This window comes from Rhincodon typus, chromosome 5 (genome assembly GCF_021869965.1).
Source record: "Rhincodon typus isolate 14 chromosome 5, sRhiTyp1.1, whole genome shotgun sequence".
Taxonomy (NCBI): domain Eukaryota; kingdom Metazoa; phylum Chordata; class Chondrichthyes; order Orectolobiformes; family Rhincodontidae; genus Rhincodon; species Rhincodon typus.
The window spans coordinates 23,411,385-23,435,547 of NC_063336.1; the positions used below are offsets into that span (position 1 = coordinate 23,411,385).

The 24,163-nt window shown below is 41.8% G+C and overlaps 1 protein-coding gene across 2 annotated transcripts; it reads left to right on the forward strand.

Moving 5' to 3' along the window:
- The first annotated feature begins 348 nt into the window (after nucleotides 1–348).
- Nucleotides 349–16,599, forward strand: bend3 (BEN domain containing 3). 2 transcript variants are annotated; one of them, XM_048596883.1, is made up of 4 exons: nucleotides 349–1,747; nucleotides 5,431–5,540; nucleotides 9,271–9,470; nucleotides 14,066–16,599. In XM_048596883.1, the coding sequence occupies exons 2-4, from the start codon at nucleotides 5,438–5,440 to the stop codon at nucleotides 16,310–16,312; spliced, it is 2,550 nt and encodes an 849-aa protein (XP_048452840.1). In that variant the 5' UTR covers nucleotides 349–1,747; nucleotides 5,431–5,437; the 3' UTR covers nucleotides 16,313–16,599. The 2 variants fall into 2 exon arrangements, with proteins under 2 accessions (XP_048452840.1, XP_020366041.1); XM_020510452.2 differs by lacking the exon at nucleotides 349–1,747 and adding an exon at nucleotides 3,882–4,101.
- Nucleotides 16,600–24,163: the final 7,564 nt, after the last annotated feature.

The following is a 24,163-nucleotide window of genomic DNA, read 5'->3' on the forward strand; positions in this document are numbered from 1 at the left end:
CTCCAGCTCCACACTGGGTTGTCTGAGTAAAATATGTGTTCTGGTTCATCGTTGTTGATACAATTAATGAAGAAGTGACAAGTCAGGGGTTTAAATAGATCAAATTAACTTTTTTTTCAAAAGAAAATCTCCTGTTGTAGCTAGCCAACTTTTCCTGGATGTTTGAGCAAATGAATGCTGAGCGTGAATCCATAGATAGATCCAGGATATAGCACCGCTTTACTCTCACTCCGGGAACTATACCCAGCTCAGAGTGAAAAGGAAGTGTAAGTATATCCGTGACTGTCACTGCCTCCTCCCACAGCATTACTCTCTCTGTGCTCTCGTTTCCACATTTACACTCCCAATGCTGTGAATACTTGGCGGCTTCGAACCCAGTGTACCCTCACCTCCGTTCTCCTGCACATTTCAGCCTCTCGCCTTCATTTGCAGGTCAAACCAATCGAAGGATCTCTCCGCTGTTTGTTTCCTCCCCTCTTGCCAACTTTGTCTCCTCTCTCATCCCCCGTCGTTATCCTTTTCTAAAAAAAAACAAACCAGGAACAAAACGTTGTGTTCAGGAGGCCCCGGGTCAGAGTGATGGCAAAGTCAGATCAACAGCTGAACTGAGCCCAGGTTTTATTATAGGAACAGCCACTTGCTGCAGTACCCAATCTGCACTGCTCTTACTCCCGGCGAGCAATCTGGTTTTAAGCTGCTTTGTGCTTCGTTTTTTCACGCCTAAGAGTGAAATTATAAAAGTAATGATTCTGGCCACTGCTGGCCGCTAAGCCTGTGTTGCTCCTTTCTCTGTGCTCACTTCTTACTCCCTCCCTCCACCGCCCAATTCCTTTTTCTTGCTCTGTTCCCCACTCCCTTGCCTTCCTCTCCCCCTTCTCACCCTTTGTGCTCACCACTCATGTTGACCCTTGGACCCTTATTCCTTTTTCTCTCGCACCCTTCTCTCCCCATTCCTTTTTTCTCCTATCCACCCCCACCCTCCTTTAGCCCATTAGATAACGAGCAAGTTAGACAGAGGGAAGCCCATCGATGTGATCTATTTGGATTTCCAGAAGGCGGGTGACCAGGTGCCACAGAAGAGGATACTAAATAAGAGCCCATGGTGTTGGGGACAAGTACTGGCATGGATAGAGGGTTGGCTGACTGACAGAATCATAGAATCTCTACAATGTGGAAGCAGGCCATTTGACCCATTGAGTCGATACCAACCCTCCAAAGAGCACCCCATCCAGATCCAATCCCCCATGCTATCCCTGTAACCATGCATTTCCCATGGCTAATCCACCCAGCCTACACGACCCTGGACATTATGGGCAATTTACTAAGGCCAATCCACCTAACCTGCACATAGATTATAGATCATAGAATCCCTATACTATAGAAACAGGCCCTTTGGTCCAACAAGTCCACACCGACCCTCAGAGCACCCACCCAAACCCATCCCTCTATAACCTACCTAATCTACACATCCCTGAGCACTATGGGCAATTTAGCATGACTAATCTACCTAGCCTGCACATCTTTGGACTGCGGGAGGAAACTGGAGCACCTGGAGGAAACCCACGCAGACACGGGGAGAATGTGCAAACTCCACACAGACAGTTGCCCGAGAGTGGAATTGAACCCGGGTCTCTGGCACTGTGAGGCAGCACATCTTTGGACTGCAGGAAGAAACCCACACAGACACGGGAAGAATGCATGAACTCCACACAGACAGTCGCTCAAGGGTGGACAGAGTGTGATACAGGTAGTTTTGTTATAACGCGTGTTTTGTTAACACAAATTGGCTGTAACGTGATTGATGGAGGCTGTTTGGATATCACAAACTTTCTGCTGTACACGTATAGCAATTTTCTATAGCGATTTCCCTGTAACACAATTTTCTATAACATGAGGTCACTCAAGAACGTTATTGCGTTAAAGGAGAACTACTGTATAGGCGTCTTTTTCAGAATGGCAGTCAGTGACTAGTGGAGTTCCTCAGCAATCAATGTTCGGTACACAAGTTATACATTAACAATCTGGACGATGGAATGAGGGCATTATTACTAAGTTTGCAGGTGACGCAAAGAAAGGTGAAAGAACAAGTAGTGTTGAGGAATTGGAGACGCTGCAGAAGGACTTGGATAGGCAATGAGAGTGGGCAAAGAAGTGGCAGATGGAACACAATGTGGGAAAGTATTAGGTTATGTACTTAGGGAGGAAGAAGAGAGGAGTAGACTATTTTCTACATGGGAAAGGCTTTGTAGATCTGAAGTACAAAGGGACTTAGCAGTCCTAGTTGAGGATTCTCTTAAGGTTAACATGCAGATTCAGTTGGCGGTTAAGAAAGCAGATACAATGTTAGCATTTATTTCAAGTGGGCTAGATTGCAAGACCAGAGGTGTACTACTGAGGCTCTATATAAGGCTCTGGTCAGACGACATTTGAAATATTATGAGCAATTTTGGGCCCCATATCTAAGAAAGGATGTGCTGGCTTTTGAGAGAGCCCAGAGGAGGTTTAAAAGAATGACCCTGGGGATGAAGGGTTTCTCAAATGAGAAGCGGTTAAGGACTCTGGGTCCGTACTCGGAGTTTAGAAGGATGAGGAGGGTGAGGTTATTGACTTGCTTGCCGAGCTGGCTTGTTTTTGTTCAGACGTTTCGTCACCATTCTAGGTGACATCATCAGTGGAGCCTCCGATGAAGCGGTGTTTATACTGCTTGGAATTTATACTGTCCGATCCATTATGGTAAGTACTGTCATTTCCGGCTTTGATCTGTATGGGTTTGTATATGGGGTCCAATTCTATATGTTTGTTGATTGAAGAATGGGTTGAGAACCATGCCACTAGGAATTCCTGTGCGTGTCTATGTTTGGTTTTGGCTACTATGGTTACCTTGTCCCAGTTAAACTGATGGCCTTCATTGTCTGAGTGTACAGATATTAAGGAGAGTTCATCGTGCTGTTTTGCTGACAGCTGATGTTTGTGTATTCTGATGGCTAGTTTCCTTCCCGTCTGTCCGATGTAATGTTTATGACGTTGCATGGTATTTTGTAAACCACGTTGGTTCTGCATGTTGTGGGAATGGGGTCTTTAATCCTTGTAAGTGTTTGTCGAAGAGTGGCTGTGGGCTTGTGGGCCACCATGATTCCTAGTGGTCCTAGGAGTTTTGTTGTCAGTTCCGATACGTCCGGATGAGGAGGGTCTTGTGGAAACTTACGAATACTGAGAGGCATGGACAGCGTGGACATGGATATGTTTCCACTCATAGGAGAGACAAGGACCCAAGGGCACAGCCTCAGAGTGAAGGGGTGACCCTTCAGAACTGAGATGAGGAGGAATTTCTTCAGCCAGAGGGTGGTGAATCTGTGTAACTTATTGCTGCAGAACGCTGTGGAGGCCAAGTCATTGAGCATATTTAGGACAGAGATAGATTCTTGATTTGTGAGGGGATCACGGATTACACAGAGAAAATAGGAGAATGGGGTTGAGAAACATATCAGCCACGATCTAATGGCAGACCACACTTGATGGGCTGCATGGCCTAATTCTCCCATATCTTATAGCCTATGGTGATTCCCCAACCCATTTCTCCCCAAAAGTTTTCAACCTCTCTCCCTCACTCCTTTACCAGCCTCCTACCCTCATTCTCTCGTGTTTTGTTGTTTTCCCTCTCTCTCTTCGCCGGAGTTTTCCTTCCTTCTCTTGCTGCTCTTTCGGCGTTTCTCTTTCCTGCCTGCCAGTCTGTCTCTGCCCTCCCGTGTTTCTCATTTCCCTTCACTGGTCTCTTTTCTTCCCCCTGGTCATTTTTCTCAGCCCTCCTCTCTCTGTCCCTTGTCTTTTCTCTCTGTCTCTGATGTTTCTCCCTCTCCTTCTCTCTCTCTCCCTCTCTCTGTGTGTGTCCTTTTCGCGTTTCCCTTCTCTCGTGTTTCTCTCCTTCCTTTCTTCTCTCCCTCTCGCCTGGCTGCGGAAATGACACAGAATCACGTCACGGAGCAGACACCCGGAGTAACAGAAAAAAAACACGGCTCCATTTTCCACAGGCGGCCGGGGAGGGAGCGGAGAGAGTGGGCGCGGGGCTGAGGTAGCTCCGCTTGACTCAGCCGGAGCGGCCAGGTAAGGCTCAAAGCGGCCCCCGCTGCGCTCTGCAACACAAGGCAGCAACTCAGAGAGCGAAGGAGAGCTGGGAGGAGGGTAGGGGAGGGAATGTGACACACACAGGAGAGAGATTTGTGTTTTTTTTAAAGAAAAGGCTCTTATCTGCAGTGATCTTTATCCCTAAGCAAGGACAAACACTGCCTCTGAGAGCAGGGTCATGGCGTTACTGCTATACGTGCCCTTTAACCAACCCCAGCGCTGAGCTCAACTGCTTTGCAATTGCACCCCCTCCTCTCTCTCTCTCGCAAGTTTGTAAGAAATTGTTGGTGATTCCGAAGCAACGTGCAATCTCACCCCCTTTCCAAGCTCAGGAGGCAGTGAATTTTCAGGCAATAAGGAAGTGGAATGGGTTTTTTTTTGTGTTCCACGCTGAGTTATGTCTCTGGGTTTTTTTTTGCCGGGTGAAGACACAGCGCCCTCATAGGATTATCGCCCCCCTCCCCCGTGTCAGGCACATGGCAAATTCACTCAACTCCAGTTCGGCTCAGATTTACTGTAGGCAAATTGTACTCAATTTCATTGGGCTATCCCCGCCCCCCACCCCACCAAATCTCTTCTATGTATAAATCTCACCACTTCACATCAAATAGATAAGACCACGCTGCATCACATCAAATGTCATATGTTTTCAGCGTCAAAATAAAAGTTTCTCCGAATTATTAATGTTCCTTCTCAGATTGGGTCTTTCCACCTTTTTAATGCAGTTGTTTCTTTTACTTTGTGACAATAAATTGTGGAAGCCAACTACACGACCTCAGATTAAGCTGCATTAAATCTATTTCTGTCAACTGTGAATTTGAAAGCATAAAAGTGCATTTTCAAAAAATTTATTGGAATAACTACGGTGTGAGCAGAGGGAGCTCGGACAGCAGCAGCTATTTCCTGAATGTTTACAATTTAATTTAGTTCATGTGGAGAAAATGAAATCAGTATATTTTGCAACATAATGAAACAGTAGCTGTTTTTTCTTAAAAAGTTAACATAACACTTTGTCTGGAAAACAAAAATGGAGCTGTATATGGTTCATTTCTTTCTCAGACATTTATAATTCACTTTGGCAGATTAAAAAGTTTTGTAAGAGAGGCTGAAAGGGTGTACTTAATTCTTAGGCAAAATTAGCTGTTGAATGAATTAGTTTCAGGAAGCTGATAAAATCTAAGGTGTTTATTTAAGGGCAGAGTGACTGAATGTATAACTTTGTTAGTGGGAAATGCAGATAACTCTACTAGCTGTTAAATAACACACATTTGATTCATTTGTTTTTAACCGTAGAGTTATTTATTCCAGGTAGAAAATGAACATTGCAGAGCAGAATGAGGAACCTGGACCCAGAGTGCCATTCATAGTTCGAAATCCTTCAGTCAGTAAGAATGAAGAGTTAGGAAGAGGAACACAAGGTAAGTTTCTTCATAAGTTCTTTGATGGGAAAGAGAAAAGGCCTTCATGATGTAATGGAAGTCATGCCACAGACAGATATAAAGCAAAGATTTGCAGCCTGCTTCAGCAATACATGGGCAAGGATTTTGGGAGAAGTACTGACATGCCCTGCAACACAAACTTGAATGACTTTATCTTCTGTTCTTTTCTTTGTTAACTTCTGGTAATTTCTGTCATTTCAATAGTATTTCTTTGGCACTAAGTGCCCACGAGGTGAACAAACGGTGTAGTATCACCATTTAGCAAAAACACAGCTTACAATTTAACTGGAATTGGTAGGTACCAAAACATAATGTTCAACAATGAGACGTGATTAGCTGGGAAGAGCGATCATAATATAAATTCTATATTAAGTTTGAGGTTGATTTATTTATGTAAAGTACTAGGATGTTAAATCTGAAGAAGAAAACAAATTACATGTGTATGAAAAGCAAATATTGGAGATAAAATAGTGTATTTCTTAGTTGTATTTGGATGTTCTGAACTACAAAATTATCTTAAATGCATTTCATAAACTTATCTTCCTCACTATTACTGAAAATTTGTTTATAAAGTCTACATGCAGATTAAAGTCCCCAGCATAACTATATTACTCAAGTTACATACACTTCTAATTTCTTCTTTTATATTCTGCCATACACTACAGCTACTTTTGGGGATCTATAAACTGCCTCCACTCTAACTGGTTTTACATCTGGATTTTATCAGCTAATACATGTACTCTATACCACCTTTATCCCATCCTTTATTATCAAGGCAACCTGTCCTCATTTTCCATTTTTTTTCCATCTTTTCTAAAAGTGAAATATCCTGGAATATTTAGTTTCTGACCTTGGTCACTTTGGAACCACATTTTCATAATGGCTGTTAAATTAATCCCATTTATTTGTCTGTTGTGCACTTTCAGATATAATGCCTTCAGTTTTGATGTCTTATTTTTCCTGATGTCACCTTAGATATTATTATTGCATTATCTTTGTTATGCTGCCTGTTCTTTCTTTGACTAACTGAGGTTATTTTTACCCAAATCACTACTTTGTTCTACACCCTTGACGTTTCAGTTACTACTTTTGAATTTACCTTTTACTCTCAGTCCTCATCTTCTGAATTCATGACATAATACTATCTATTGTTTTATATTAAAAAGGTTAATAACCAGTTCAAGATATCAAAGAAAAAATGGTTTAATGTTTTAAACTTAATTTGGCAATATTATCAAATGTAACTCCAAGGCAATAATAACAGGATTACTTACCATGCAATGAATCATGGAAAAAAGTTAAACGAACATGTTTAACAGAGGGATTATTAACATGGCATGCATTAAAATTAGTGGTTAAAAGGCAGAGAAAGAAGGATCTAAAGTTATATAAGAAAACAAGAAATGTAAATGGAATTAAAGAAGATAATACATTTTGAGAGCTATTCAGACTTAGTCCGTGAGCCAAATACTTTGCTTCTGTGCTATAATTTCCTTGACTGCCAAAGAACATATCCTTGGTTCTGCAAGTCCAATATACTATGAAACTTTTTAAAAGTGGATCTCATGTAGCTTAGGCTGTAGCTACTCATATGAATGCTGGACAAAGGTTTCCTCTGTTTCAGAATTGTAGCAAAATCAGTTGGTCATACAGAACATGAATATTACTCAAAAAGACACATTTTGTCAAAACTTTTCATCTTGCACTCATCAGGACGATGTACAAGTTCAGGAGAAAATCAGCATTCATACAGTATGGGAGCAGAGTGCTGATTGATCGACAAGTGGACTCTGATTAGTAAAGGTGTTGCCATGTATCATGCACCAGTTAATGATGATTAATGGTTAACCACTAAGCTTTGAAGGTTAAACAAGGCAAGTTGATTTTGAGTGGTCAGGACATTGTCCTGAGAAATGAACCAATGAATGCTGTCTTCTATTTTGCTGAGTCAAAATAAGCATGGTGCATGTACATGTTCTTTCTGTCTGCAAAGAACAGGGCCCTGTGTGTCAATATGTGTAAGACACACAAGTGTGCCATACTGCAAGCCTGACTGACAATCCTTCTCTGACAACCAATTCAATTCATGTTTCAACTCTGCAAAATCCAAGCTATCTCTTTTGTCATTTTTGGGATTTGGGAATCACTGCCAATACCGGCATATATTGATCTTTTCTATTTGTCTTTTTGAATCTCTTGATGAGTCATCTTGAACTGCTACAGTTCATCTGGTCCAACATGAACTTTGGCTGCTTATCTCTACCTAAGACAAATATCCAGGTTCTTGACAGGCAAGAAATTGGAAGGTTATCAGGGGTAGGCATGAGTGTAGAGTTATGGTTATCATCACATCAGCATTACCAAATAATCTAGTCCTGCTCCAGATTAATACGTTTGTATACATACTGGCCACCCTCTTGACTATCTGCTTCAATGTCTTCAGGATAACCTCTCCCTGGGAAAGGCAATGGCATAGTGGTATTGCCACTATTACTAGTATTCCAGAGATCCATATAATGCCCTGGGGACCAGGTTCAAATCCCACTCTCAGCCTGACAACACATTTCACTTTATCTTGGTATATGTGACAACAATAAATCAAAGAAACAAACAACAGCTGGTCCCTGCTTCCTCCCACTCCCACTGACAGGCCTCAGGCTCAATGACGGTAGATTTCTGCCACCTGACATTTCCATCAGCTCCTAGGAACAACCTAGTAGTGCACAAAGTGCCATTCCAGCTAAGATCAGTCAACTAGGCAGAGGTAGCAATGGCAGTTGAAATCCTTTTTGCTCTGCTTGGCACGGTACCAGCTTGTGGGCATTTCACCATTCAGTTGTCATATCTGTAAATAAGGCTCTTAAAATATGAAATTCTGCTTCCATCATCTAAAAAAGGCACATTGCAGATCTGCTTCCCGGAGTCCAAAATCAACTCTTAGGCTTTGAGAAGCAGAATAGAAATAACCTTGTTTTCTACACATTAAATGATTAGGTTGAGATGCTGGAGAGGGATATTTCCCAAAGTGAATACATCATCTAGGTCTGGCTGCAATTTGCACCTTCTGGAGATGTAATACATTAATCTGTATTGATTGGAATCAAGGGCAATTTTGAAAGAATTTGTATGGTATCACGGCTTCTCCAGTTACTGTCTGAGATATACTGATTGGAATATTCTATGGATTTTGACCTGCATGAATGTAGACCTCTCCATACTCTCACAAGCATGGCCATTTATAAGTTTTAAGTTATTCGCCAAATTGGGTTTGTATAAACTTAATACATTTTGAAATCAAGGTTCATGCTTTTCTGTTGCATCCAATTGTGGATATCTAAGGCACTGAAATTATTTTGAGTATCATCCAGCTGTAACTCTGATGTCCAAGTCAGCTACAGTTTTGTTTGTTGGAAAAGTGTAATGCACAATAAAGCTTGGGGTCCAGATAAAGCGTGAACTTAGAAATTAGTTTTTTTAAGTCATTCATAGAATATGGGTGTCACTAGCTGGGCCTATATTATTACCCCTCCCTAGTTGCCCTTCAGAGAGTTGTGTGAGTTATCTTCTTGAACCACTGCTAACTAATATTAACGATTAATAATAATAATAATTAATCCATGTGTTAATTAATATGTTCACTAATGCTATTATCATACTGTGGATAAAAAAAAATAACTTGCCAGCTTTTTGTTTTCCTCTCCCCTTGCAGTGACAAAAGTTAATATTGGCAAGGTCAAATCAGAAATTAGCACTGAAGATGATGTGGGTAGCTCCAGTCCAGATCAAGCTGCAGGGCCTAACTGTGTACAGGATACAGCAAAACGAAAACCGTTACAGAATGGTTCTGGTAAGATGACTCCAGAATGTGAGAATCCCATCATCCATAAAAGGAGGAGAATTATCTGTGAGGTAAATATTTCTGCAGTATATTCTAACTGTACACAAATCTTTTTGCCTTTCTTTGGAATAATGCCTTTATTACAAAGAAACACACAGTTACATTTCATTGATATCTACGTCGTATATTTTAATGTGCTTTTATTTATAACCACTGGGGCAGAGCACTACACTTTAGCATATTGATACACTTCAGTGTACTGTGGCAAGATATGAGTTTGATTCCTCTTTTGACTAGGTTCTTGATCTCAGTTGGTTGTTGCCATTTAATGGAAGAAAGTTTATTGCTAAAACTGGAACTGGACCAACCCAGCTCTTTCATGGGCCACTGTTGGTAACTGGCTGAAAACAGCAATAGTTGGACAGATTGCTTCGTTGGTGGATTTGCATATCATCAATGTATAAATGCAAAAAGGTAGGGAGAGCCTGTTAAACGGCAGGTAATATTCCTGCAACACAAGTACCAGGCAGTGGCTACCTCCAATAATGTGGAGGTGCTGGTGTTGGACTGAGGTGGGCAAGGTCAAAAATCACATAACACCAGGTTATAGCCCAACAGGTTTATTTAAAATCACAAGCTTTCAGAGCCTCACCCCTTCTTCAGGTGTTAGTGAGAGAAGTGATATCAGATGCAGAACTTATAAGTCAAAGATCTAAAGGTCACACAACTGATGAGGATGTATTAAACAAACCTAAGATGCTGTTAAATCTTTAATCGGTTAGAGGTTTTTAATTGATAAATATTGATCAATACCTCCAATAACAGAGAGCCTAACCACCTCTTTTTGATTTTAAATGGCATTAACAGCACCAAATTCTCCTCCATCAACATCCTAGGTATCACCATTGATCAGAAATGTGACTGGACCAGCCTTGTATATAACGTGGTTACAAAATTTGGTCAGAAGCTGCGAATCCTGCAGCAAATAATCCACATCCTGACCGTGCGGATATTTTCCACATTATGAACATCCAAATTAGGTGTGGGGTAGTCCACATGACTCCTCCAGCCTGCTTTGCCATTCAATAAGATCAAGGCTGATCTGATTATTCCACATTCCCACTGATGTGCAATAACCTTTCGCCCCCTTGTTCATCAAGAATCTATCTACCTCTGTGTTAAAAATATTCAAAAGTTGTTATCTTTTGCGGAAGAGTGTCTGAGAGTAAGAGTTTCTCCTCTTTGTCTTAAACGGATGTTGCCTTATTTTTAAACAGTAACTCCCAGATATCCATTCTCCCAAAGAGGAAACACTGTCTCTACATCCACCCGATCAAGCCCCATTAGAATATTATATGTTTCAAGCAAACCACCTCATTCTTTTCTAAAATCCGAAGGATATTAGCTTGGTTGGTCCAATCTTCCCATGTAAGACAACCCACTCATTCCAGGTATTGGTCCAGTAAACATTCTCTGAATTGATTCTAATACATTTACATCCTTCCGTTATTAAGGAGACCATCACTGTACACAGTGCTGAAGATGTGGTCTTGACAATATCCTGTATAGTTGAAGCATAACCTGTATGCATTTGTATTCATTTCCTCTCATAATAAGCAAGATCATTCTATATAAATAAGATGTATTTTAACTTTTCCTACCAAATTGGACAATTTGGCATTTTCCAACATTATACACCATTTGCCACATCTTTGCACATTCACTTAACATATCCATACTTCTTTGTAGCCTTATTATGTCCTCTTCATAAGTGACTTCCCAAACCATCTTTGTGTCATCATCACACTTAGCAACCATACTTTTGGGCCCTTATTTCAAATTGTTTATATAATTGTAGAAAGTCAAGTTGGACTTAGTTTCCAGCTTTCTGTCTCTGAATGCACATAACATTTGACACTAAACATTTTTGAATAACAGAGATGCATTTGCTCTTGTCCATTCAAATGGAATCTTTCCCAGATGTAAGGAATTTTGGAATATTAAAGCAATGCATCATCTATCTCAGTGGCCACTTCTTAAAGAGCCTGGCATGAAGTCCTTCAGGACTCAATGACTTGTCAACCTGCTGCTGCAACACTTGCTCACCTTCCTAATAAATTTTACTAAATTTCTCCCTCCCTTCCACTTATAGCTTTTTCTGGGATGTTACTTGTATCCTCCATACTGAATGTCAATGCAAAAATACCTGTTCAATTCATTTGCCATCTCCTTATTTTCCATTATTAATTTCCCATAATTAATTTTCCATATTAGTTTTCATTTTCCATAGGACCAACATTCCCTTTGTTAATGCTTTTCCCTTTTACATATCTATGGACACAGGTACTCTGTTTTTGTACTTCTAGCTAGCTTTATCTTGTGATTTTTCCCTCAATACATTTTTAGTCAATCTTTGTTATTTTTATATTCTGAACAATATTCTGACCTCAACTTTTGCACAATTATATGCTTCTTTTTAAAGTTTGATACTATCTTTAACTTAACTTTAAACTTTAACCATGATGGTCAGTCCTCCCCATTTTTATTTCTCCTACGAGTTACTTGTCTTTATCCTTTCTCATCTCTACCCAAATCACTTCTGCATCTTGCTTTCCAGAACTTAGGTCATTCCTTTTGGTTGTTCTAATACCATCCTTAATTAATTAATAGAGCCAACCCACCATCTGTTGCTAGATTCCTGTCCATCCTAAATATCATGTATCCTTCAGGATTCAGGTCCCAATCTATGTTATCCTGCAGTTTTGTCTCTGCAATGGTTAGCAGATCTGTACATATTTCTTTCTAGATACATTATCAGTTTATCTGGTTCGTAGCAAAAGCTGCATGTATTCAGAAACAGAGCCCTTAGTTTTGTCCTTTTGTGATTTTTGTAACCTCTGGCCTTATTTGTTAGTTTCCTCTAAGCCTTGTATTCTCTAGCCTTTCCTGCCACAGCCTTGTATCTCATTTCCCATATTAATACCTTTCTTTCTTATCCTGTCTGTAAAATTTAAAATCTTGTCTGCTTGCTAGAAAACCAGCCACAGCACAATTCAGATGTAGACTGTCCCTAAAGTACAGATCCTACACTCTCCTCTACTGTTCCTGGTGCCCTATGAACTAGAATCTGTTTTGCCCATCCACTGTCAATAAGGCAAAAGTCAGGAGTGTGATGGAATACTCTCTGCCTGCTGGGTGAGGGTAACCTCAATAATACTCAAGGAGCTCAACACGATCAAGGGCAATGCAACCCTCTTGAATGACATCTTATACAGCACTTTCAACATTCACACCCTGCACCAGTAATGCAGAGCAGCAGCAATATATACCATCAACAAGGTGCACTGCAACGGGGCTCCCTCAATAGCACCTTCCAAGCCTTAACCTGTACCAGCTAAAATCAAAGAAGAATCATAGAATCCCTACAGTGTGGAAACTGGCCATTCAGCCCATCGGGTCCACACCAACCCTCCAAAGAGCATCCCACCCAGACACACCCCCTACCTTACCCCTGTAACCCTGCATTTCCCATGGCTAATCCACCTAGCTTGCACATTCCTGGATTCTACAGATAATTTAGCATGGCCAGTCTTGCTAACCTGCACGTTTTTGGACCGTGGGAGGAAATTGGAGCACCCAGGGGAAATCCACGCAGACACGGAGAATATGCAAACTCCACACAGACAGTCGCCCGAGGGTGGAATTGAACCCAGGTCCCTGGTGTTGTGAGGCAGGACAGGAAAAGCAGGTACAAGGAAATCTTCACTTCAAGTTTAACTCCAAGTCAGGATAGTTTTGACAGTCATATTCCACCCTGACGTGGAAATATGTCACTATAGCTTCATCATTTCTGGGTTCAAGTCCTAGAACTGCCTCCTTAACAGCACCATGCATGTACCTACAGCATATGGACTACAGTACATAGTTCAAGAAAGTAGCTCACCAGTTAGAGGCATGCAACAAACTTGAAGCTTGCATCTCTTGAAAAACAAAAGGATTTCATTTTTATTAGAAAGAAAAGCTCAGTAAAATATATTCTTAATTTTCTTCTTATCAGGTTGATAATGTTCATTTTGGGAAAGGGAATTCTTCCAGTTTCAGCATTTATAGGTCACGTACAGCTAGACACAGAGATAAACTTCCTCTGTTCTGTCTTAGCCTCAATAGAGTACATGTTTGATAAAGTTATCTGAAAGAAGACCGTATGAACTACACAGTTCTTCTCCTCTTTGTGATAGTGTAGCTGGATTGTTATTCATTTATTGGTCTTATTCAAATTGGAACAGACATAGTAGGAACTGCCGATCATGGAGAATCTGAGACAACAAGGTGTAGAGCTGGATGAACACAGCAGGCCAAGTTGCATCAGAGGAGCAGGAAAGCTGACATTTCGGGTCTAGACCGTTCTTCAGAAAAGGGTCTAGACCCGAAACGTCAGCTTTCCTGCTCCTCTGATGCAACTTGGCCTGCTGTGTTCATCCAGCTCTACACCTTGTTGTCTCTTTATTCAAACTGGATATCATTTAAACAAAGTAAGTACAAAAATGTAGAGGAATATTTGTTATTGGTGTGTGTTACAAAAATGGTGTAAAGCTTATGGAGAGCAGATGCACTTTCTTTCTTCTGGTGCAATTTTCACTGAAAATGTTGCACTTTGTCTTTTAAGGACAGGTTTGCAAGTCTAAATGGCTCAGAGTCTTCAGTACCTTCCCAGAGAAACTTAGATGATGCATGTAAAGTTGAGGAGGCCAATACGGATGTGTTGATGGAAAGTAAAGATGCTCCTCAGGACGTGCCATCGTACAGGAAACCACTGTATAGCATCTCACACAAAATCTCTGATCGACGGAATATTCAGGCTGTGGACCAGCAAGCAGCAGGCGAGGCTTCAGAAAGAGGTTACCTCAACACTCTGTTACAACAGCGAAACCTCACTGACACCTGCAAGAATTACTCTTCCGTCTTGCCAGCCCATGGGGCTGATGTTGATTCAACTCTGTACTCGCTGATCCATAAAATGTTTTTCACTCTCAATACGTTGAACTCGACTATGACCCAACTGCACAGCAAAATCGACTTGCTGTCACTGGAGGTGAACAGAATTAAAAAGCACGTGAACCCCGGCGAATCAATGGTGGAGTTCCTGCCCCCTGCAGAGTACCAGCTCAACAACGCCGAACTCAAGCAGGTCCTGGAAGAGAGCTCCTCTCCGGGAGACTTTGCCTGTCGACTGCTGGTGCAGCTTTTTCCAGAGCTCTTCACCGAAGATGAGGTCAGCAGGGGTTGCAATGCATGTGGCTCCATGCCTGAGAAGAAGCTGGGCTCACTCCATCTCCAGCTGATCAGGAACTACATTGAGGTCTGCTATCCTTCAGCCCGAAATGGTGATGTCTGGCAGGTTGAATGCTTGCCACAGATAAGTGACTTTTTTAACCGGTTTTGGGCGCAGAAAGAAATGGAGAGCAGTCAACAAAGCGCCAAGGTGATTGGCTTTTATGAGTCAGACCACGGTGCAGAGCAGCCACAGCCTAACTGCTACGTCGACAACAGCACGCAAGATGAGCGATTGTCCTTTGATTCCTCCAGCAGTATAAGCTCGAACTTGGTTTTGGAACCCCAGGAGATAAGTGAGTATTTGGACGAAGCTTCGTCTCCTGGAGAATTTGCCGTTTTGCTGGCACACAGACTGTTTCCAGAGCTCTTTGATGGAAGGGGTTTGGCCTCACAGTCCAGCTGTTCTGGTTCATCTGTAAAGCAGATGCTTGATCCACAGCGGCTGCAGATTGTCCGGAGGTATGTGGAGATCTACTTCCCCGAGGTGCAAGAGGACAAGGTTTGGCTGCAACAGGTTGTCCACAAGATGGACGAAGAGCTCGCGAATTCTGATGGCAGCGAATCTGAAATTTTCAGGAATGAGAGTCACCGTTCCCCTAACATCTCCACAGTTGGGAGCAGCGACGGCTGCGACTTCGATAAATCTATTCAGAAGTCCAAAAAGATCTGGCTAATGCCCGTCGATTTCAACAGCATCGTTGTACCCCTTCCAGACTTTGAGGTCCCTTGCCCAGACTACGTGCTCAGCAAGCAGCAGCTAAAAAACATATACGAGAGCAGCTTATCTATTGGAAACTTTGCCTCCCGGTTGTTGGTGAGGTTGTTCCCTGAGCTCTTTACACCAGATAACTTGCGAAAGCAGTATAATTGCAGCGGCTCCCTCGGCAAAAAGCAGCTGGACCCAGTCCGTATAAAACTCATCAGGCATTACGTGCAGCTGATGTATCCCCGAGCCAAGTGTGATAAGGTGTGGAATCAAGAATTTGTTTCAAAGCTAGACGAGAGGTGCCGCCGCAGGGACACAGAGCAAAGGCGCGTTTATCAACAACAGAGAAAGAAGACCATCTTTGGCACTGAGAAGGAAGAACCCACAACATCGGTGCAGCCAGAGCAAGTCAGGAAAGAAGCGATACTGCTGGCCCCGGAGAGAACCGACCGGTACCACAGGAACTTCTGTAAAGTAGCACTTGATGAACTCAGCATGCCCGCTCTTGATTTCCCAGTCCCGAGCAAACATCTGCTTTCTGCTAAAGAATTGAAGGAAGTCGTGCAGGACAGCCTGTCAATTGGGAATTTTGCTGCCCGACTTCTCGTCAGGATCTTCCCAGAGTTGTTTACTCCTGAAAACCTCAGGCTACAGTACAACCATTCGGGCGCGTGTAACAAGAAGCAGTTGGATCCGATCCGCTTGAAGCTCATTCGCCATTACGTGGAAGCAGTTTACCCACGGGCCAGGAATGATCAAGTGTGGCACCTCGAGTGCATACCTAGCATTGATGAGAGGTGTAGGAGGCCCGATAGGAGGAAGTCCAAGGTGATGGCAAAATCCAAAGATAAGAAAAATGAACTGCTCTCTTAGCTGTCAATTAAGGTTTAAACAGGTTCACTGCAAAGTCATGACAAATATGTGAAGCTTTCAACTGGTGTAGATAAGCTAAAAATATTTTTTAAAACTTCGAATGAATCAAAAGTGCCAGTTCAGAAAAGAAACCCACACTGGGATTTATCACCTTCTATTTATTTTATGTTTGATTCATCGATTTTCAATCCATATCCAAGAATAAATGAATTATTTGATCTGGCACAGAGTCTTTATGCTGTTGCTATGACTGGAGAGGAAACACTGAAATAAAACAAAGAAGAAAATCTGCCCTGTTACTTTTTGTTTCTGTCACAAAAGGGAAAGATTTAAGTCTTGTTGGAAAAAGACACGACGTTTCAAAGCTTTTCATCAGGACAATTCGCAAGAAGTACTAATGTAAAGAGAAATCCACATTTATACTGTATGAGAGGAGAGGGCTGATTAGTTGTCCGTTAGACTGTGGTTTATAGAGGCATTACTATGGACAGTGTTTCAGTTAGTAATGACTGACAGTTAACTTCCAAAATTTATTTAAATTTTAAACTAGACAGGTTGACACTGATAGGTCAAGGCATTTCCCTGATAACATTAAATTGGTTGCTTATTTAATTCTTTGCATACTCGAGGATTAACATATGTTGTCCAATTGTGAAATGAACAGCCTAATTTTAGATACTGTCATGTGCTACGTTAGTAATTTGGATGATGAGCAGAATGTCTCTTTTGTTTAATGGTAGCATTTTGTGAGTGATGAACACGGCTCCTGTTTCTGCTGCATAGTAGCTGTGTGAAATAACTAGCTTCACCTGTTGCTCAAGCTTTGAAAATACCATACTATTTCGAGTAATCTGAAGTACATTGGGTACACAGGTGTAGGTAAAGTCGGAAGACACACGACACCAGTTTACAGTCCCAACAGATTTATTTGAAATCACGAGTTTTCGGAATGCTACTGCTTTGTCAGGTGAAGTGGCCTTAGTTGACATTGGACTGCTGGAAAATAAAGCTGGAGAAGTGGCCATGTGGAATGAAGAAATGGTGGAGGAACTGAATACGTGCTTTGCATCAGTTTTCACAGTGGAAGACACCAGCAGCATGCCAGAACTTCAACAGACTCAGGGGCAGGGGTGAGTGCACTGGCCATCACTAAGGAAAAGGTGCTAGGGAAACTGCAAGGACTGAAGTTGGATATATGCCTGGACTGGATGGACTACACATCGTGGTTCTGAAGAAGCTGAGGAGATCGTAGAGGCATTGGTGGTGATCTTTCAGGAATCACTGGAGTCAGGGAGAGTCCCAAAGGATTGGACAATGGCTAATGTTAGCACCCCTGTTTAAAAAGGGAGGGATGATGTGGAGGTGCTGGTGTTGGACAGGGTTGGACAGGGTTGGACAAGGTCAGAATTCACATGACACCAGGTTGTAGTCCAGCAGGCTTATTTGAAAACACAAGCTTTCGGAGCATAGCCCCTTTATCAGGTGAATGGAGGGGGGCAGAAGATAGGAAGTTATAGGCCAGTTAGCCTGACCTTGGTCGTCAGTAAGATTTTAGAGTCCATTATTAAAGATGAGATTGAAGAGTACTTAGGAGTACATGTTAAAACAGGACAGAGTCAGGATGGCTATGTCAAAGGGATGTCATGCATGACAAATCTTGTGTAATTCTTTGAGGAGGTAACAAGCAAGTTAGACAAAGGAGAGCCAGTGGATGTGATCGGTTTGGATTTCCAGAATGCATTTGACAAGATGTCTCACAGGAGGCTGCTAAATAAGATAAGAGCCCAAGGTGTTAGGGACAAGATATGGTGCGGGTTGGCTGACTCCCAGAATGCAGAATGTGAGGATAAAGGGATGTTTTTCAATATGGTAGCCAGTGACTAGTGAAGTTCTGCAGGAGGCAGTGTTGGGACCACAAATATTAACATTGTACATTAACGATCTGGACAAAGGAACTGAGGGCATTCTTTGCTAAGTTTGCAGATGATACAAGGATCACTGGAAGAACAGGTAGTTTTGAGGAGGCAGGGAGGCTGCAGGATATGGGCAGGATAAAGAGAGTGGGCAAAGAAATGGCAGATGGAACACAATGTGGGAAAGTGCAGGGCTTTGCCCTTTGGTGGGAAGAATAGAAGTGTAACTTATTTTATGAATGGGGAAAGGCTTCAAAAATCTGAAGCACAGGGATTTGGGAATCCTAGTTCAGGATTTTAAAGTTAACATGCACGTTCATTTGGCAGCTAAGAAGGCAAATGAGTTGTTAGCATTCATTTCAAGAGGGCTAGAATACAAGAGCAGAAATGTACTGCTGAGGCTGTATAAGGCTCTGGTCAGACTGCATTTGGAATATTGTGAACAGTTTTGGGCATTGAAGGGAGTCCAGAAGAGGTTTACGAGAATTATCTCAGGAATAAAGGGCTTGTCGTGTGAGGAAGGGCTGAGGATTCTGGGTATGTATTTGATGGAGTTTAGAAGGATAAGGGGGAATAAGATGCTTCCACTAGCGGGAGAGACTAAGATCCGAGGGCATAGCCTCGGAGAGAAGGGACAACCCTTACGGACTGAGATGAGGAGGAATTTCTTCTGCCAGAGGGTGGTTAATCTGTGCAAAAGAGGGCTGTGGAGGCCAAGTCATTGAGTGTATTTAAGACAGAGGTACATAGATTGGTTAAGGGAATCAAGGGTTACGGGGCGAAGGCAGGAGAATGGGGTCGAGAAATATATCTGCAGTGAGCGAATGGCAGAGCATGCCAGATGGTCCGAATAAGCTAATTCTGCCCCTGTATGTTATGGTTTTATGGTTAATCAGTTTGCATGATATACAGTGATATAATACATTGACGCTGTTCAACACAATAGATGTCAGTCTTTCTCTGCTTTGTTTCTCAGAGCCTTGACAAATCAGAGTCAACCTGTCTTGTTTAAAATTTAATCAGTGCTCAGCAGTTAACTGTCAGTCATTGTTAACATGCATTCTCTATGGTAATGCATCCATCAGTCAGGGTCCAATTGCCAATCAATTTAGTATTGGTATTTCTTATGCCTTGTCCAGATTAGTGGAGGAGAAAAAGCTTCAACAAAATGTACCTTTTATCAGCAATACTCAAGTTTTGTACTACCGAACAAATATAAGAAAAGATTTCCTCTTTTTCTCCGTCCTTATGTGTAATGATCAAGAAATTGTTATGGAGCAGTGACAGTGTCCCTGCCTCTGAGCCTGAAATGCGAGGTTCTGGTCCCACTCAAAGACTTAATAGTCAAGGAGGTTCTGTTCATAACACCTAAGTAGGTTGAGTATCAATCCTTCCAACGCTTGCCATTAGTAAAAACTGGAGGGATTCCTGGTCAGCTATATGGATAGAAAGAATATGGACCCTCTATCATCATCACTCCAAACTGAAGCTGAGGAGAATGTTGTCAAAACTGGTGCATCTGTTGCCACTAGGGACCCATGGAAATGGCCCGTAGTGTGATAATGTAGCTTTTGGGGTGATCTGGGGTTTAACAAATTTGCAACGGAGGCACTGTGTGGGAGGGGTTTGGGTAGGGAGACTGAAGGGGACCTAGTGAAACCAGGGGCAGCCTCTCCTTTTTCTTAAACGAGAAAAAACTTAAATGGTACTTGGACTTCCTGGAGCTAAGGTCTTTGTCATTGCAAACTTATATTGGCAGTTCAGAAACTGTACAGGTTTTAATTAAGCCTGTAGTTAAAATGGGATGCATGTCTCAATGGACCTCACATCTTTAAATGAGGTTCCATTCCGTGCCTGAATTCAGGGAAGCAAAAATAGCGAGTGGCAGAAACGCACAGAGGCAACAGCGTGAGCGCCAGCTTCCCTCTGCCTGCTACCCCCCCCAACCCCACAAGTCCTCCGTTACTTTAGCACACCACTCACATGATTCTCACTGGGATGGATTTGGAATTTGTGGCAGTGATAAAATTGGCCCCTTGGTGTGCCAAATTAATACTGTACAAACTGGTTGGTTCAGCTGTGTTTATTGCACAAAGCTTTCATTACTGAAGTCTGGATTCAAATCCCTGCCAGATGGATAAGGTAAAATCTCCCAATACACAGCAATGTGGGTGGAGGAGTGGGAAACTCACTCTCAGTCTCTGACCTTGCTACTGTTATTGCAATGTTGTCTTATAGAAAGGTGGAAATTAGGAGTAGGTCATTCAGCCCTTTAAACCTGCTCTGCCATTCATTTATATCAAGGCTGATTCTCTATGTCAGCACCATACTCCCTCTCTCTTCGTACCGCTTGATGACTGTGAGGATAGTTTCAGCACACTGGTCCCACAGTCCAAGCAGAGGCCTTCTTACTTAAACTTGTGACGGTGGAAACTGAGAGGATGTTTCCCCTCATGGGGCTCACAGAACTAAGGGACACAATTTAATAATTTTAATAAAATATAATTAAAATTTAACAATTTAATGGGGTCTCCCATTTAGGATTGAGACACGAAAGAATTTCTTCACTGAAAGGATTAGCCTTTGCAGTTTTGTTGTACAGAGAGCAGAGCAGACTGGTTCATTACATCTATTCGAGGCTGAGTTAGACAGATTTTTAATTGATGAGGGAGTTGAGGATTGTAGGAGATAGGTAAGAAAGTGCTGTTAAGGCCACAGTCCAAACAGCCATGATATTCTTGGACAGCACAGGAAGCCCAATGGGACTGAAATGACCTCCTGCTTCTATTTGTTATGACCTCATGATAATCTAGCGCAGAGGCCTGGCTTCCACACTACAGTTCAACCCATGGAAAAACATAACACCAGGAACCCATCCACTTTACCTCTCTGTGGCTATCATGTTAATGTTTGATATGCTCAGAAATAAAAATCCACAGTAAAAGTAGTCACTGTGAATTAATGTCACTGGTGTCCTCACTGTGCACTGTCTGAGGAACAACAGCTCTTCACTGCCAGTACATAGAGAATGGTCACACGGATTTGCTTTTTTAGTTGCCTAGTCTTTCATGGACAGCAATTTTTGATGGCAAGGGGTGATGCAAGTAGATGCTCACAGAATCTTGTTCCTGTGGAGATACAGAAGTGTGAAAAGCTGGTCAGGGAGAGCTTGTTTCCATGGAGATGCCAGTGAACATGGGAGGCGAGTCTGGCGATGCACGTTTCCATGGAGACAACAGCATGAGACCTTGGTCAAAGCTGCTCATTTCCACAGAGAGAATGAAACCCCCTGACCTACTGGACAGCACCACTTAGAAGTTGTAGGTTAAAGGTGAATCGTGGAGGCTAAGTTGACGTCAAATCATACAAAAACTATTTTAATATCTCATTAGTTCTTAGTATCATGAGAACTGGCACAGGATTCCTCATGAACTGTTCAGTGACACCTATGTGTTGTCTAACTTGTCATTGAAATTCAGGAATGTAGGAAAAGGAATATTTTGTGTAACAAACTGCTGGATGCTGGGATACTTGAATTTTCCAGGTTAACGCTAATTAGGTTTGGGTTACAGGATTGTGATTTGCCTCAGAATAAGTGTAACAGACAATTAAAAACACAAATGTTTTACATATCATTGAGAAACTGACACTGTGAGACGAGTTGGTAAGTTTTTATACTGAAAAACAAAACTCCCTATTTTGGTGCTTTAAAAGTCTTGTAATCTTGATGAATTTGCATTTTCTTTAGTAAATGCATTTGACTGCTGGACTCAGCCCAAATTTCGTAACTTGGTTATGAGTCGGGATTTGTTTCTGGTTTCAGTATAATTTTATATAAGTTAATTTTCTATAATCAGCTTATGTAAATAAAATTTTAAATAGATTTATTACCTACATCAACAAAACCACTTGTATTGAACACTGGCAAGTTTTATTTCTGTTAGAACTGTGAACATATTACTGCCAAAGTCCCCCATGGTTACATCAGTACAAAAGCACAATACATTGAAGTTGACATTAAATTGAATGACTTTTACTTTGTAGAAACAATAAAACTCTGACAATATTGATGACAATCTTTGGAATTTGTATGGTAAGTTACAATGTGAAACTTGCATTGATTAAATCTTGAGTTTGGACATTCCCATTGAATGCGCATTGTCTCCAGAATCCTTCAGTTCATTTTATTAGCAGAAATATGTCCGATTTTCTCTTGAATCCCTTCATAAGTGGAGTCACAGGTAGACAGGGTAGTGAAGAAGCCATTTGGTAGGCTTGCCTTTATCGGTTAGTACATTGAGTAAAGGAGTTGGGAGGTAATGTTGCAGTGGTACAGCACATTGGTTAGGCCACGTTTGGAATACTGTGTGCAATTCTTGTCACCCTGCTATAGGAAGGATGTTGCAAAACTTGAAAGGGCTCAGAAAAGATATATAAGGATGTTGCCAGGGTTGGAGGGTTTGAGCTGTAGGGAGAGGCTGAATAGGTTGGGGCTATTTTCCCTGGAGCGTCAGAGCCTGAGGGGTGACCGTATAGATATTTATAAAACCATGAGGGGCATGGATAGGGTAAATAGACAAGGTCTTTTCCCCGGGGTGGTGGAGTCAAAAACTAGAGGGTGTAGGTTTAAGGTGAGAGGGGAAAGATTTTAAAGGAACCTAAGGGGCAACTTTCTCACGCAGAAGGTGGTGCGTGTATGGAATGAGCTGCCAGAGGAAGTCATGGAGGTTCATCCAATTACAACATTTAAAAGGCATCTGGATGGGTATATGAATAGGAAGGCTTTTAGAGGGATGTAGGACAAATGCTGGCAAATGGAATTAGATTTATTTAGGATATCTGGTCGGCATGGACGAGTTGGACAGAAGGGTCTGTTTCTGTGCTGTATATCTCTATGACTCTATAAGACATATTTTTAAGTCGACCTGCTCAGAAATATTGTGACACACCTCTGGAGTAGATGGCATTTGAACCCAGGTAGACACTTACCACAACGAGAGCCCAACTGAATCCCTTTTTGTGCTTCATTGATCCTATCACCCTTTGGCATCACTTAACTTCCCTTCTCTTTCCCTTCTCTAATTGGGGTTATATATAGACCCCAAAGTGAGGCAGTAATATTGGACTTTACCTGATGAAGGAGCAGCACTCCGAGAGCTTGTGATTTCAAATAAATCTGTTGGGATATGACCTAGTGTCATGTAACTTCTAAAATTGAAGAAGACATTACACAGGAGATTGAAGACACAAGCAAAAAAAGTACTGCTGTAATTGGGGCCAAATTTAATCTGCATATAGTTCAGTCCAAATCAAATCGGTGACAATACAGAAGAGGAAAAATTTCTGGAATGTGTGCAGGATGGATTTCTGAACCAATACTTTGAATCAACTGAAGAACAAGCCATGCTAGACTCGGTATTGTGCAATGAGAAAGAAATAATTAGCAAACTATATATGTGAGGTCCCTTTATGAAGAGTGACCATAATGTGATAGAATTCTTCATTAAATGGAGAGTGGTGTAGTTGATTCTGAAACTAATGTCCTGAATCTCAATAAAGGAAACTATGCCCATATGAGGTGCAAGCTGGGTATGATAAATTGTGGAATGTTACATAATGGGATGAAAGTGGATAGGCAATGGCAAACATTTTGAAAATGTGTCAATGAAATGTAATAGTTGTTCATTGGGAAAGGTTGCCTGACCGTGGCTAACAAGAGAAGTTAAGGATAGGATTAGATCCAAGGATTGACTGATTGATTTTATTGTCACATTTAGAGGCATACAGGTTACATTGCAGGTTACATTATTTGAGGCTGGAGTCCATTCAACAGTCTGATAATGGCTGGAAGGAAGCTGTTCCTGAACCTGCTTGTGCGTGTTTTCAGGTTTCTGTATCTTCTGCCTGACGGAGGAGGTTGTAGAAAATCATTACCAAG